The sequence below is a fragment of the Oryza glaberrima genome, chromosome 4 (genome assembly GCF_000147395.1).
Source record: "Oryza glaberrima chromosome 4, OglaRS2, whole genome shotgun sequence".
In the NCBI taxonomy this organism is placed as follows: Eukaryota; Viridiplantae; Streptophyta; class Magnoliopsida; order Poales; family Poaceae; genus Oryza; species Oryza glaberrima.
Genome location: NC_068329.1, coordinates 21,120,772 through 21,136,592, shown reverse-complemented (window position 1 = coordinate 21,136,592; position 15,821 = coordinate 21,120,772). Strand labels below are relative to the sequence as shown.

At 44.4% G+C, this 15,821-nt stretch overlaps 3 protein-coding genes and 1 pseudogene across 3 annotated transcripts; 1 reads left to right on the top strand and 3 right to left on the bottom strand.

The window, feature by feature from the left end:
• Positions 1-746: 746 nt before the first annotated feature.
• On the bottom strand, positions 747-3,905 carry LOC127772287 (uncharacterized; annotated as a pseudogene).
• A 736-nt stretch (positions 3,906-4,641) lies between these two features.
• On the bottom strand, positions 4,642-6,467 carry LOC127769423 (F-box/LRR-repeat protein At5g02910-like). The gene is made up of 2 exons (XM_052295008.1): positions 5,589-6,467; positions 4,642-5,025 (listed from the first exon to the last, which is right to left on the bottom strand). Exons 1-2 carry the CDS (start codon positions 6,465-6,467, stop codon positions 4,642-4,644), a joined length of 1,263 nt encoding a protein of 420 aa, XP_052150968.1.
• Positions 6,468-7,175: 708 nt separating this feature from the next.
• LOC127769846 (uncharacterized) lies at positions 7,176-8,119 on the bottom strand. The gene is made up of 2 exons (XM_052295505.1): positions 7,862-8,119; positions 7,176-7,721 (listed from the first exon to the last, which is right to left on the bottom strand). The coding sequence occupies exons 1-2, from the start codon at positions 8,117-8,119 to the stop codon at positions 7,176-7,178; spliced, it is 804 nt and encodes a 267-aa protein (XP_052151465.1).
• Positions 8,120-8,672: 553 nt separating this feature from the next.
• On the top strand, positions 8,673-15,279 carry LOC127772216 (uncharacterized). The gene is made up of 20 exons (XM_052298225.1): positions 8,673-8,863; positions 9,181-9,267; positions 9,706-9,774; positions 9,917-10,049; positions 10,143-10,189; positions 10,629-10,715; positions 10,823-10,884; positions 11,143-11,185; positions 11,282-11,362; positions 11,489-11,608; positions 11,735-11,840; positions 11,983-12,046; positions 12,577-12,619; positions 12,948-13,166; positions 13,246-13,407; positions 13,560-13,679; positions 14,138-14,290; positions 14,455-14,541; positions 14,650-14,718; positions 14,806-15,279. Exons 1-20 carry the CDS (start codon positions 8,732-8,734, stop codon positions 14,908-14,910), a joined length of 1,989 nt encoding a protein of 662 aa, XP_052154185.1. The 5' UTR covers positions 8,673-8,731; the 3' UTR covers positions 14,911-15,279.
• The last annotated feature ends 542 nt before the right edge of the window (positions 15,280-15,821 follow it).

Below are 15,821 nucleotides of genomic sequence, written 5' to 3'. Positions count from 1 at the left end.
AAAGGTACTACTTCAGAAATTGTAAAAGTGACTAGGAAGAAAATGTAAAATAAATCTCATAATAGCAAGGGGCAAGAATTTAAAAACAGATTGACTAGGGGGCTTTTGGCCTAGTAGGAAGTCTTCACTTCGCGTTTAGATGCTTGCCTTAAAGAGTTTGCCATAAGAAGTTCAAATGCCAACTTCATGCAAATCTCCTTACATTAATAGTAGAGCATTGAATTGATTACAGAATATTATTTCAGTATTTGTAAGCAAAAACACCACAGAGAAGCAGAGTACCAAAGCTTCTAATCAGGCACATTGAGGCTTTTTTTTTTTCGAGGGGACAGGTTGGGAGTTTCTGCAATTCACTATAGAAGAAGAGAGTTGATTCAGTTTATAAGTAAAAACGGACAAAAACCTTATAACAACACGGTTAATTAATGGAAAACCGGTGAGAACCATGACATTGACATACTGAACCTAAGAACAACAGTCCACTAAGGGAAAAAAAAACTCCTAAACAAAGTCTTCAAGAACGTTGTGTCGACAGAATAGCGACATCGTCCGATCCTAACAAATTTAGGTTTTCACCTGGAGAATTTCCTTGAAGTGGAGTTGAACGAGGGGTCCAATAGCAATGCCTTAAGAAGTTGAACGGCGCCCGAGGGCGTCCCCGTTGCTAGCACCGTAAGTGGAGCAAGGCTTTCGCCTCGGAGTCTCCATCAACCATAGCATCCACAGCAAAAGCCACCAGATATCACCTACATATCGAAGATCACAACAACCGGACTCCATGCCACCCCTGACCTAACTAATGACGCGTCGGATCTGAACCTAGAGCTAGATCTAGCCGTCCTCCTCACCACCACCGCCTGCTGACGCCACAGCGCCACCACCAGCGTGGGAGCACCACAAATGCCAGCGCCAGACGTGGGGCAGGCCGCTTGCAGCACCGTCCAACGCCGCGCCGCCGCCGGATCCGCGGACTCCACCACCGCTGTCGCCATCCCCGCCGCCATCGGCCGCATCCCTGCTCGGCGTTGCTCGCCCCGACCGTCGCCATCCTCGCTGCCATCGCCATCCCCGTCGCCAGCCGCCGCCCCGCAAGATTCGGTCGGAGCGGTACGGATCTGGTGGTCATTGCCGTCGCCGCCCTGGGCGGGTCCCCTGTCCGCCTGAGCACTAGAAGCAAGAAGCCCCGCCGCCGCAAGGAGAGGGGGCGGCCGGGTCGTCGCCTCGCGAGTGGCCTCTAGGGGAGAGCAACACGATAGGTTTTTCCCAGGCACATTGAAGCTGACCGCAGTTTTGTTCACTATTCGCCATTGTTTTGACTAAGGCCAGCTTCTGTGAAGCAGTACATCGCCCAAGGAGGTGGCCGCGGCAATGAGCTTGTGGCACTGGGTCGACATGATGGGAGGAACATTTCGAGTAGACTTCCAGCGGTATATGGAGGAACGGGTGAGACGTAGGGTTTCAGAACCATAGTCATTGCACAATATGAGTTATCAACGCGATACGTTATGCGAGATGGCTACACAAATCAGTCTACTTTATAAATATTTATACTAAAATGCAATTTTTTAACGACATTTATCCAAATTTTATTTGGTTTCATCAATAACCATAATAACTATTACACAGCTTGCGATTTACACAACTTGCGACTATGAGCATATGGTACTAAACTTGCAACAAATACAAACTGTTTAGGACTAGTTAATCGATAGTCTTCACTGTTCCAGCTTCAGATGTGTGAAAAAACTGAATCCTTTCGATAGGCGATGTTCTTCCCTCGTTGATTGCTTTCTTTACCAAATCTCTCTCTTTCTTGGTCCGTGGATATCGTGTAACTGGATAATAGGACTTGCACACCTCACACCTATCATCGTGCAATAATATGTCTTCCAAATTCACTGCCCTTTTTATGACTTGTCTTATGTACTCCATGCATTTTTTTCCAGGTTGAAAGCCATAAAATATGAGCATGGTCAAACTGTAGTGCTTGAAATCAGACGGTTCCCAGTATATGTTGTTTTTCTCACATAAAGTTCTCTTTAGCAGTTCTCCCTCAATTGGTTTACATTGATGGTCCGTCACCTACATAAAGATCAGATTTAGATTTTAGTGTTCAATAACACAAAAGTTCAGAGAAGCATCAACAGTGAATATATACTCCATCTCGTTATAAATATTTGATGTTTATGACAAGCCAAAATTTTGGCTATAAATAGATTTAAGCTAAATGTACACAAGCCATTTTTTCTTTTTAAATAAAGCATTTGAGAAGTTATTAGTGGTAAAAATTTCGGGAGTTGAATAAAATCTCATCCTAAACTTTAAATATTTGTGACTATAGGGTGTATTAAATAACTGTCGGGTAAACGAGAATGAAGAATGAATGTAGTACCTTAATACTGAGCATCTTCAAAAGAGGTGCCGCTTCCAAAAGAAACAGTGTCCAAGTGATGCCGCTGTTTGGATGAATACGGTGCACACCAACAAACGTCAAATTATTTAAAAGAGGAGCCAATCGTGTTGGGGTCTCAGGTAGAATCCATATCTGCATAAGATAAAAGAAAACAAGACTAGCAATAAATACAAATTCTCGTGTGAAGGTTTGCTACCAATATTAGCGGTGCTTCGATTGACTTACCTTTTCTCTTTCAAAGTTCAACCACAGTTCACGAAGGCTTGTACAATTGTCAAGTAGCTTGCTCAGTTGGAGCATTTTGGAATCAATTAGACCAGCATGAGCTAGCTCTAGCCGTTGGAGCCGTGGGGCATGGCCAAACACGAAGGGATACCGACGAGGTGACCATGACCAGACGGACATCATCAGCTTCAACAGATCTGGCACCTCCAGCTCGACGGTGTCACAGGTGCAGAACTCGAGCTTCACCACGCGGAGGTGCTCGTGGTGGATCGTCAGCGGTGTCTCCTCACCGAAGTCGCAGTAGACGAGTGAGAGGTAGCTGAGCTTCTCGCACGCGGTGATCACGTTGGAGAAGCATGGTCCTTGCACCGTGATGCACTCCAGATGTAGGCTGGTGAGGCCGGCGAACACGTGCGGGTAGGCGTCGAAGCAGTACAGAAGGCGCTTCCCTTGCTTGACCCTGTCCCTGTCCGGGCACTCCAGGTAACACTTCTCCGACACGACGTCAAAACACATTTTGAGGATCCTGCGGCCACGGGCCATGGCGTCGTCGATGGCGTGGATGATGCCGACGGACTCGTCCCTCGAGAAGAAGCTCAGGTCCAGACGGCGGATGTCGTGCCGGCTCTCGTGCGACAGGAGGCTCTGCACCGCGCTCACCATCGCGTAGCTGTTCCTCGCGTCGTCGGATAGCGTGGACGTGAAGCCGTCGTCGTGGTCGGGCGTGAACGAGTCGACGTCCAGCTCGATGTTGGGGAGCATGCCGGGGACGCGCCTCCACCGCCTCGAGAGGACGCTGCATCTCAAGGCCTCCCGTGTGTCCAGCTTGTTCAGGATGACGAGCAGGGCCTCATCAGGCAAATCGCTCAGGCTCATCGTGTCTTGTCCTCTGAAGGCCTGAACTGCAGCAGGGGTACTTATGTTCTTTGGGAGCAAGAGGGAACGGACGACCTACGGCGCGATAATGTGTTTCTGAACAGGAAAACCTGCCCGTACCTCCTATTTGTCTGTGACGCTGCCGCTGCGTAGTCGTTTGACTCGTTTCCGATTCCAACTCCAACATCCGACTCCGACGCTGGCTGCTTAGGCCTGCCACGGTAAGGCCCATGTCCTTCGAAAATACTGTTTGTCGTCGACCGTCGCCAGCTATGGCCGGTTCTCCATGGGCATATCCATGGCTGCAGCCTCGCGTTGGCGGAGCGAGACGCAAATCTGAGCTTGTCATGTTATGCTTGCGGATTGGAAGTTTTGAACCTCCTCTGGCCATTTCCGTTGACGTTGAGCACACACACTCGATGTTCCTCTCTATCCTCTCCTTGGTCGTTTCGGCTCCCATATTTCTCTCCGATCGCTATCCACCATAGCCTTCGGAGTTGGTGTCTGCAGCGTGGGGTAGGGAGTACATCGGTGGCGGCAGTGGAATCGGATCCTGTTCCTCTCTGATCCTCTCCTTGGTCATTTCGGCTCCGATATTCCTCTCCGATCGCTATCCACCATAGCCTTCGGAGCTAGTGTCTGCAGCGTGGGGTAGGGAGTACATCGGTGGCAGCAGTGGAACCAGATCCTCTTCTAAGTCAGAGACGTTCGACCACATATCGTCGTTCCTTGCACATCCGATGGCAATGAAAAGGAAACCGACGCTCCTAGCCTAGTGTTGGATGAATGTCACGACTTTGAATGTAATGAGGTGAAAACCCTCTAATTTTTAAGCAACCATAGAACATATAGGTTTGAATGTAATGACACATCTTTGATGCTAAATCATTAGGTTATTTAAAATATATTGTTGGTCAAAAGACATGGTAACTCAAAGTCAAAACCGAAGTTTTTTTAAATGAAAAAAATAGTTTACTATATAATTAAAAGTAGTTTATTCGATGTAGAATTAATCATAAGCTGAACGTCATATAAACAACTCCAGAAGAAAAACATACATATCTACTACTGTACTGTTGAGTGCAGTCCTTTCTTTTGCAACATAGTACAAAATTGTTTATGACCAATCAATCAATGATTTTGATAGTTCTAGCTTCTGATGTGTGAAAAAATTGAATACTTTTGATAGGGGACGTTCTTCCCTCATTGATAGCTCTCTTTACCAAATCCCTCTCTTTTTTAGTATGTGGATATCGTGTAATTGGATAATAAGATTCACAAATCTCACACCTATCATCGTGCAATGATATTTCATCCAAATTCACTGCTGCCTTCATGACCCTTCTTATGTAGCTCATGAATCTATTTTCAGGTCGAAAGCCATAAATGATGAGCTTCGTCAAATTGTTGTGCTTGAAATTAGATGGTTCCCAATTTATATTGTTTTTCTCGCAAATGAACATTCTCTCTAGCAGCTCTTCCTCAAGGGGCACACAGTGATGGTCCGTTACCTACATAAAGATAGCACATTTTAGTGTTTAACATAAAAAAGAAGGACCAAAGTGAATATATACACTCCCTCCAATTATAAATACTTGATGTCAATCATAAGATTATTTTTTTTGAAACTTTGTCTATTGATTTTATGTTAGCATAAGTTTATGGTAGTATGATAATACTTCTATGCCAAATCTACACACACCATTTTTCTCCCTTTTAAACTAAGCATTTGAGAAGATATTGGTGACAAATTATTTGAATGTTCTTTTTGAAAAGTTGTATTTTCAATTACGTGATAATGAATAATGAAAATAGTACCATAATACTAAGAATCTTCAAGAGAGGTGCCGCTTCCAAAAGAAAAAGTGTCCAAATGATGCCACTATTTGGATGAATGCGGTTGACATCCATAAACGTTACATTCCTTAAAATAGGAGCTAAATGTGTCGGGGTCTCTGGCTGAATCCATATCTGCAAAAGATAAAAAGAAACAAGAACCAAGGATAAATACAAATTGTTGTGACCTCCCTTCAAAGATTCGATACCAGTATTAGCTATGCTTGTATTGACTTACTTTTTCGCATTCGAAGTCCAACCACAGTTCGCGAAGGCTTGTACAATTGTCAAGTAGCTTGCTCAACCGGAGCACTTTGGAATGAACTAAACCGGCATGAGTTAGCTCTAGCCGCTGGAGCCGAGGAGCATGGCCAAACACCAGCGGATACTGACGCGGCGACCAAAACCAGACGGACATCGACAGCTCCGATAACTTCGGGAGCCACTCAAGCTCGACGGTGTCACATGTGCAGAACTCGAGGTCTATCACGCTGAGCTGCTCGTGTTGGATCGTTAGCGCCGTCTCCTTTCCAAAGTTGCAGCGGACAAGGGAGAGGTCGATGAGCTTCTCGCAGGCGGTGATCACGTCGGAGAAGCGGGGTCCTTGCACGGTGACGCACTCCAGGTGCAGGCTGGTGAGGCCAGCAAACACGCGTGGATAGCGGTCGAAGCAGTGAAGAAGGCGCCTCCCTTGCTTGACCCTGTCATTGTCCGGGCATTCCATATATGACTTCTCTGACAAGACGTCGAACCGCAGGTCGAGGATTCTGCGGCCGCGGGCCATGGCGTCGTCGATGGCGTGGATGATCCCGACGGACTCGTCCCTCGAGAAGAAGCTCAGGTCCAGACGGCGGATGTCGTGCCGGCTCTCGTGCGACAGGAGGCTCTGCACCGCGCTCACCATCGCGTAGTTGTTCCTCGCGGCGTCGGATAGCGTGGACGTGAAGCCGTCGTCGTGGTCGGGCGTGAACGAGTCGACGTCCAGCTCGATGTTGGGGAGCATGCCGGGGACGCGTCTCCACCGCCTCGAGAGGACGCTGCATCTCACGGCCTCCCGTGTGTCCAGCTTGTTCAGGATGACGAGCAGGGCCTTGTCCGGCAGATCGCTCAGGCTCATCGTGTTGTCTTGTCGTCGCTGGCGTTGGTTACTTGCTTTTGCACCGTGAATGCCCACAGGCCACAGCCGACCGTCTCAAGGCCTGAACAGCAGCAGGAAACCTGCTTGTCTGTAGTTCTGATTTCTGAACCGAAACCAAACCTGCGGCGAGCCGGCGAGAGCAAGTGCCCTTGTCACACTGTATTTATCTGCGACGCTACCGCTGGCCGCGGCGTACTCGTTTCCGACTACAGTCCTACTGACCTACTCCCTCTATTTCAGGTTACAGCACGTTTTAACTTTAGTTAAAATCAAACTACTATAAGTTCAATTAATTTTGTAGAAAAAGTAGCAATATTTTTAACACAAGATAAATATATAATGAAAAATTTATTTAATTATAGATTTAACAAAATGTTGTAAATATTACTATTTTTTTTCTATAGAGTTAGTTAAATTTTAATTAATTTGACTTTGACTAAAGTTAAAGCGTCTTTTAACCTTTAAACGGACTTTAAACGGAGGGGGAAAAAGTACACCCAAGGTCCCTTAACTTGTCATCGGGATAAAAAACGTCCTCAAACCACAAAACCAGATATATGAGGTCCCTTAATTATATAAAACCGGTCACCGGAGGTCCTTCGGCGGTTTTGTACCCGGTTTTATCCGACGTGGCGGCTAAATTAGCGCGGGCCCCACGTGGGCCCCACATGTCAGCTGGCCACGTCATCAAACTCCTCTCTCTTTTCCCCTCTTCTCTCTCTTCCTCATCTTTCTCCCTTCTCTGCCGCCGACAGTGCCTCGGCAGCGGGCATCGGCGGTGATGGCGGCGGCGGTGGGGGGAGCGGCGTACGGGCTCCCCGCCGGTCGCCGTCCACGCATAGCTCCTCCCCCCGCAGCTTGCGCCCGCCGTCCACGCATAGCTCCTTCCCCCGCAGCTTGCGCCCACTGCCTGCGGTGCGCCGCCGCCTCCCCGTCGGCGAGGACGCAGTGCTTGAGGTTGGATATGTCGAAGCAGTAGAGGAAGCATGTAGGCTTGGTGCAGCTGGGAATGTAGTCGCGGAGCATGTCAGCGACGCTGCGGTAGCGGCGGAACGCGAGGAGAGAGCACGCCCGGAGCTCGAGAGCGGCCTCCATGCGCGGCGACAACTCTAGCACTGCTTCCACTAGTCCAAGCGCCGTCGTGGCCGCTGAGTGGTCGCCACATTCCCCATTGAGTGGCGCGGCGGCAGCGAAAGCAGCCCGTGCCTCAATGAGGTAGTTGCCGATGATCTGCTGCACAATGCAGAGCACCAACAAATCAGTTGCTAAAGCCAAAGGCAAAGGCAAATCTAAATTGGGAGCAAAACCACCCAAATTGCCATCATTTTTTGTGGCACATTAGATGAAGAATTAAAGAGGGAGCAAGAAACAACCTTTCGGTGTCTGCGGAGCCAACTCCTTCTCTTGTCAGGAGGGGAAGAAGACGGCGAGGACACCGCCGCCAACCACCGCCGTTCGTCCGCAAGTCGGCTGTCAACGAGATGTCCCCGCGCAGCCTCGCACACTTGCAGTGCCTCCTCACGCTCGGGCTCCATCGCCGACGAGTGGCGGCTGGGACAGGCTACTCGACCCGCTCGACCAAAACCTCCGCCGCGAGGTCCTCCGCTACGGCGACTTCGTGTAGGCCGCATACACAGCGTTCCATTCCATGCTGTCGGCGGCGGCGGCGTCGCAGCACATCTCGGGTGGGTGCACCAGACGCTCGTGCTCCCCGACCTGCGGCGGCGTCGCAGCACAGCCAGAAGGGAGAGAGAGATGAGGAAGAGAGAGAAGAGGGGAAAAGAGAGAGGAGTTTGATGACGTGGCCAGCTGACATGTGGGGCCCACGTGGGTCCCGCGCCGACTCAGCCGCCACGTCGGATAAAACCGGGTTCAGAACCACCGAAGAACCTCCGGTGACCGGTTTTGTATAATTAAGGGACCCCGTATATCTGGTTTTGTGGTTTGAGGATGTTTTTTTATCCCCATGACAAGTTGAGGGACCTTCGGTGTACTTTTTCCAATGGAGGGAGTAGTATCCAACCCCAGCGTCCGACTCCGACTCCCGCTTGCACGCGTTCGTCACGGCCTGTTGAGGCCCAACTAAGTCCAAGATGGGCCGTCAGCCCACGGTGCGAACGCCGGCGCCACCGTTGTCCCTGCTGCTCCCCACGAGGGTTTTAGGCACGCCTCCGCCTCCGGCAGCAAGTGAGCGCGGGGAGAGAGACAGAAGCCGGCGGCGGCGGCGGCGGCGGCGGGGCGAGATGGGGAAGAAGCAGAAGAAGCCCGGGAAGGGGAAGGAGAAGACGGAGCGGAAGACGGCCAAGGGCGAGGAGAAGCGCGCACGCCGCGAGGCCCGGAAGGTCGGCGAGGAGGACGACATCGACGCCATCCTCGTACGTGTGCTCCCTCCCTCCCGCGGTCCCGCCCCCCTCCTCTGCGTCAGCTCTTCTCGCTCGCTCAGTGCGCTCTAGCTCGATCGGCGTCTCCATGTGCGGTTTTGTTTGCTCACCACCACCTTCTGCGTCTCGTGATGCACTCCGGTGGCTGAAAAATTGGAAGCGATTTTCGCACTGGCTCACCTTTTTCCCTTCACATTTCGTTGCGTAGCAGCTATGGATTTTAGATGAGTTTGGTGTTGCTATGTGTGCTGTTTGAACTTTTTTTTTTTTTTGCTGATTTATCTATTTGCTCTGGTTATTTTTCATTGCAGAGGAGCATACAAAAGGAGGAGGCTAAGAAGAAGGAGGTACATGTAGATGAGAATGTCCCTGCACCATCTCCCCGGTCCAATTGCTCGGTAAGACATTTTAGAGCAAGTGCCAGCTAAAGAAGTTAATCTTTCGGTATTCTTGTGATTATGTACTTGAAATGGACTAGGTATCATTTTTATGCTTGTGGTGGTCATGTTTGCATGCTTAGAATTTATATACTCCAGTAGGATTAATAAATTTCTTCAGGCAAGATGGATTTTTTTATGAAGTAATTTGATCAAATATGATGATCTTTTGGTGATACTGAACCGATTGGTTTTTCAGTTCCGGATAGGTGATGTCAAATTACAATTCAGGGGCAAAATGTGTTAAAAGATAGATGTTCGTTTTGTTTTTTTTTTTTTGTTAACTGTTGGAAAAAGTTTTTGATGTTGTACAGAGATCCTCCCTCTAAATGTTAACTATAACAAATAAACCTGCATACGATCTTCCAGCTGACCAAGTTAATTCCTTCTTAAATGCAGCTTACAATAAATCCCCTGAAGGATACAGAATTGGTTCTGTATGGAGGAGAGTTCTACAATGGCAGCAAGGTGGGAGACATATCCTTCACGATTTCACTGCTGGTTGAATGAGATATGTTCATCTAGTGTTCTTTTTGCCTCTATTCTGCTTCTAGAGGTTTTTGAGTACTGAAATAGTATTTCTTTTCCTCGCCACAATCTATTTCTGCAGACCTTTGTTTATGGTGATCTTTATCGCTACGATGTAGAGAAAAATGAGTGGAAGTTGGTATCTAGTCCTAACAGTCCTCCTCCACGAAGTGCTCACCAAACAGTTGCCTGGAAGAATAATATATACATGTTTGGTAACATAACTTAACTTTGGGAAGGCATTCTATGAGTTAAAATGCTTTTTCAGTATGTATGATTTAGTTTTTTATTCTGTGTTGATGTTTCAGGTGGGGAATTCACTTCGCCAAACCAAGAACGTTTTCATCATTACAAGGTAGAAGACTAATTTTGTCAGTCTATTTCTTGTGACTGTTTTGAGTATCTTCTCTTGGCACAAGGCATTTGCACAATTCGTATATAAGCAGTAGCTTCATAAGCAATACATATCTGGCATGATTTTTTTTCAATTTTAAACCAAGAGATAGGTACTGATTCCCATGTTCTTACATAATTATAAGTTGAAATATGACTAATGGAGACTAATATGTGCAGTTCTTCTGCTATTTATTGATTTAAGATTAAGATGTAGAGGATGCGGGGTTCACCTGCCCTTTTATTTGGATTTGCACATATAACATCACTTTTTATTCCTGATTGCCTTTTTTTTCCTTTCTGTTGTGATATTAATGGGGTTATTTCGAGATTAGCTATCTTAGATGGAAAACTCATTATTATGGTTCTATTCAAATTTCTGGTCTGATTTTCTACTGTAGGACTTTTGGTCATTGGATCTAAAAACAAATCAATGGGAGCAAATTCTTGCGAAGGGTTGTCCAAGTGCACGTTCAGGGCACAGGATGGTTAGTGGTTTTACATTAAAATCAATCATCAACTATTCTGCTCCCCTCTTTTCACCTTAATATTTCTGTATTATGAGCAGTAGTAAATTGTGTTCTTTTTCCTACAGGTCCTCTATAAGCACAAGATCGTGCTATTTGGTGGTTTTTATGACACTCTTAGGGAAGTGAGGTTAGTACAGTTACATTTTATATGACTCTAACCTGGTAATCTTGTTATTAGAGTAACATTTATATTTGGACCATGTCTAGAAGTAGTGGAGTCATTATGTCCAAACTACAAATTATGCACTACCTGAATAACAGTGTAGCACTCTTACAGCTGATCATCCGCAAAGAATGAAATGGTGTGGCGTAGAGTACGTTCTGAATAAATAGTGTGACATGACATGATCTGATCTGCATTTTTTTTTATAATATCCTTCTGCAGATACTACAATGACTTACATGTTTTTGATTTAGATAATTTCAAGGTGAGTACACCATGTTAATATTTCGTTTAATACTGTTAGTAGTAACACATGAAGTCATTTATTTTAATACTCTTACTGGGAATATTTGTATTTCAGTGGGAGGAGATCAAGCCTCGCCCTGGGTGCTTGTGGCCAAGTCCAAGAAGTGGCTTTCAGCTAATGGTATACCAAGATCAGGTAGGTCTTTTTGGATTTAAAGCTAGGACATTGATACTTCATAAAAAGAGTTTAAATTAACTATAAACTAACCTTGTCTTCGACTACTTTTGTTTACAAGAGTATTAATGGCCCTTATTTCTGTAGATATATCTGTATGGCGGATATTTTAAAGAAGTAGTTTCTTCTGACAAATCTGCATCAGAAAAAGGAACAGTTCATGCAGATATGTGGACTCTTGATCCTCGTACTTGGGAGTGGAATAAGGTGATCTCTTGCAATTTTTTAGAACATTGTATCAACTTCCATCATGATAGTGTATCGAGTTTTACTTTAAGCCATATATCCACTGAGTGATTTGCATATTATTACCTTCACTTGATTTCTTAATAGGTTAAGAAAACTGGGATGCCACCTGGCCCCAGAGCTGGGTTTTCTATGTGCGTTCACAAGAAAAGGGCTGTTCTTTTCGGTGGTGTGGTAGATATGGAAATTGAAGGTTATTTTCAGCTCAATTTTGCTCTGTGCATAGCTACTTAGGTTATTTTACTAAGTATTTGAAATACCACGCGTGTCAAGTTTGTTCCTTTTCTGTAGAAGTTCTCAAGGCCTAACTGTAGAACCCAATTTTGTTATTGCAGGGGATGTCATTATGAGCATGTTTATGAATGAGCTCTATGGTTTCCAGCTGGACAACCATCGCTGGTATACTTCAATACTCCATTTGAGTATCTTTTGTTTTTAAGTAACACAGGCTAGTTTTATCCCTGCTTATTTTGTTCCTTGCTATTTTTGTGTATTGTTGCAACTTTCTTTATTATTATTTAACAGTGCAGCTAACTAATGTCACTTCCTATTCCGACATGCAAACTGCTTCTAACTAGGTTTAAAATTATTAAAGGTCTAAATCTTTCTCGGCTGATTGATGGTTATGTTCATCTATCATCTTAGGATGAACTTTGTTTGTAATCTTGTGGTTATCTAGATAACATAACTACTTTGAGAATTGTTCAGTGATATTATTGTTTACTCTTGGGATCCCTTCGTAGCATATTATTGTTTACTTCAGCGGAATTGTTCAGCGATGTTGGTTTTGGTTGAAACTACTGGTCCACGGCTCACATATTCTCCAATTTCAATTGTCCACACTGGTGCATAGATGAGAAATGTTATGCTTTCTTATTTAGCTTCATTTTTGTGTGTCTATGTTCAGATTATTTTCCTTGCTGTTTCAGGTATCCTTTAGAGCTCAGGAAAGACAAGCCTGCTAAAAATAAGGTGATTCCTCGAATTCAATCACATGACCAGCCATCTCATGTTTATAGTTTGTATTTTTTAGGTACTTGATACACAGTCTACTCTGCAGGAATCTATTTCATTAGTTCAGACATAAAGACTAAGCATGTAGTATAGGGTATGCCTGTTTTTCTTTTTAATAAGCATATACGATATGTACATATTCTCATATACTATTATACTGTTATTTTCTTAATAAGCATATGCGATCTGTCGACATATTCACATTGACTATTATATAGTAATGTTTGGATCATTGCTTAAAAGCAGTTTGTGCTTCTTTTTTTTTTTTTTTGGGTGCCATGTGTAGACAAAGGACATCAAAAGAAAAGAACCATCGAACAATGTGGAAGATAATCTTGGTAATGAGGAGGATGAGATCATGGAGGACTCAGAAACTACTGGAGGGCAATCCGAAGTCCATGGGGTTTCGAATCACTTGACCAAGAGTCTAACCTTAAATAAAGCTGGCTCAGGCAATAGCTCTGATATTCTCTCTGATTCGACAACACAAGAAGTACTCCCAGAGGTATTGCAGCTGTTCTTTTAGATGTTGACATTTACATTCTAATGATCTTTTGTTTCTCATTAGCATTTGCTGCTTACAGGCAGTGAAACCCGGTGGTCGGATCAATGCATGCTTGGCTGTAGGGAAAGATACACTCTATTTATATGGAGGAATGATGGAATTGAAAGATAGAGAAATTACTCTTGATGATATGTATTCACTTAACCTTAGCAAACTAGATGAGTGGAAGTGTATCATACCGGTCAGTTGCAGATTGGCCCCTTCTTTTTGCCATTTTGTTGTTTAACTAATAGTGTTGTTTATTTCAATCAGAGATAACAGAAAATTATCTGTTATCATTTTTGACTATTCACATTTGTTTCTGAACTTGCCTTACTCACCTTTCTTATGCAGGCATCTGAATCTGAATGGCTAGAAATTTCTGAAGATGAGGATGATGAAGATGATGATGATGATGATAATGAGAATGATAGCGAGGATGACGCTAATCAGACCGATGAAGATGATGAAGAGGTATGCAAAATTATTTTAGGTTTGGTCACACATTTTTGGGATTTATATCTTGCTAAGTTCATGATTAATGGCTGTACTAGATAGAATCTTTCTAAGTTTGCGTGGGCGAGGACTTTATATCTGATTTAGGCACGTTTACATTTTCTCTACAAATTAGAACAGATTTTCAAAAAATGTTTTTTAAGAAAATGGGGAAGATAATGTTGACTTGATGTGTCCCACAATTCTGCCACAAACCAAACATCCTGTCTCTGGCCTGTTTGTTTCTAGTTGAATCTTGGTGTTTGACCAAAATACTGCATGATGGTTCATCTTCTATTACGGATACTGTATACGTTAATATGAAGTCCATGGTTCTCATGGCATCCTTCTGAGATTTATAGCTATTGTGTATCTTTCATTTCCTCTCAATCATACTGTGTGGTTATTAATCTGTAATCCTAAAACTGTTTTCATAGTCTGATGAAGATGCCGAGAAGAATGTCGATATGTCCACTGCTGTATCGCTAATAAAGGGTGAACGTAAGAACTTGCGAAGAAAAGAGAAGCGTGCTCGGATAGAGCAAATTCGGGTTATGCTCGGTCTTTCTGATTCTCAAAGGACTCCAATGGTAATGTTGTAATCAACATTTTTTTTGTTCTAAATTTGTTTGAAGTTGTTCCGACAAAGTACATATACTTTGTTTACTCAGAGGAACTCTTGGCTGATAATTTGTTACACACAGTTAACAATTAAAACCATATATCACTAATTCCCATATTCACACTTTTAAAGCCAGGAGAGTCACTAAAAGATTTCTACAAGAGAACGGATATGTACTGGCAGATGGCTGCATATGAGCACACTCAACACACTGGAAAGGTTAGTTTCTGCTCCTTAAGTATCTTCACCCGTCATACCTGTTATCATATTCTCTAGGTTGCTGGCAGTATGAGTTTGCTGTATTTATTCGTGCTCATCCAATGCCAGGAGCTCCGCAAAGATGGTTTTGATCTTGCCGAAACTCGATATAAGGAACTGAAACCCATACTCGACGAGGTAAAATTGTCATGTTGTGTCCCCTTTGAGACAAAACGGTATTTTTGACTTGGTACATATTAACTGACTCTTACACGCCCTCTTCAGCTGGCTGTGCTCGAGGCTGAACAGAAAGCTGAGGAAGAGGCTAGTGCTTCCACTAGTTCCAAGAAAGACACGAAGAAAAGCAAGCAGAAGAGTGGCATGAGATAGCTTTGGTTCGAAATATCGAAATAGAGAGTGGTTTAGGCCAATGCTTTAAGCCATCTGGGATTTTTTCCTTTCTGAGCCATTGGTCAGCTCGATCGATTAATCCACACGAGGTGCCTATAACTACCTGTGTAGATTGGCTTAATCCATGGTTAAAATTTTCCAACGTACTGTATTTACGATTCCTCGGAAGCATTCATGGAGAGATTGTACACAATTCTATTCATCGGAAATTCGTTACTACGTACAAGTTTTGAGTTCTCTACTGTTCAGTGTTCACAGCCTGCGATGTAACACGGTACACCCTAACAGTATCTGGGCGCGGTGTAAATTCTACTCCATCCGTTTCAGGTTACCAGACGTTTATAGGCAAACTATACTATTTTAAGTTTGACTAAATTTATAGATAAATATAGTAATATTTATAATACTAAATTAGTGTCATCAAATCAATAATTGAATATATTTTCATAATAAATTTGTCTTGGGTGAAAAATGTTGCTACTTTTTTCTATAAACTTGATCAAACTTAAATCAATTTGACTTTGACGAAAGTTAAAACGTCTTATGGTTGAAACGGATGGAGTACTCTTCTGTACACATATTGTTTTTTTCTTCTCGAGTATATCGATCTTGTTCCAGAAAAAAAAAAAGAATATATCGATCAAGTTTTCTCCCCATACGCTCGTGCTACTGTTCTTAGGTCGAAACATCCATCTTGTACCTTTGTACGGTGGCCCATGGCGCCACTGCTCCAGTGATGGGTACTATACTACCTGCGGTGAGGTGATGCAACCGTGATGGTGGTGAGCGGGTGGTGGTGGGCGAGCAACCGATCGTCCAGCGACAGCTAACCACAATAACGAAGCGAGTACGCGCTTCACCTCACCAACAGCGAGCTCCCGTTTTGTTCG

Coding starts and splice junctions, on each gene's coding strand:
- LOC127769423 (XM_052295008.1), bottom strand. CDS start 6,467: ATGAGCCTGAGCGATCTGCCGGACAAGGCCCTGCTCGTCATCCTGAAC. Junction 5,026..5,588: donor TGGACTTCGAATGCGAAAAA/GTAAGTCAATAC, acceptor ATCTTTATGTAG/GTAACGGACCATCACTGTGT.
- LOC127769846 (XM_052295505.1), bottom strand. CDS start 8,119: ATGCGGCCTACACGAAGTCGCCGTAGCGGAGGACCTCGCGGCGGAGGT. Junction 7,722..7,861: donor GGCTCCGCAGACACCGAAAG/GTTGTTTCTTGC, acceptor TGCATTGTGCAG/CAGATCATCGGCAACTACCT.
- LOC127772216 (XM_052298225.1), top strand. CDS start 8,732: ATGGGGAAGAAGCAGAAGAAGCCCGGGAAGGGGAAGGAGAAGACGGAG. Junction 10,050..10,142: donor GAATAATATATACATGTTTG/GTAACATAACTT, acceptor TTGATGTTTCAG/GTGGGGAATTCACTTCGCCA. Junction 11,841..11,982: donor GGTAGATATGGAAATTGAAG/GTTATTTTCAGC, acceptor TTGTTATTGCAG/GGGATGTCATTATGAGCATG.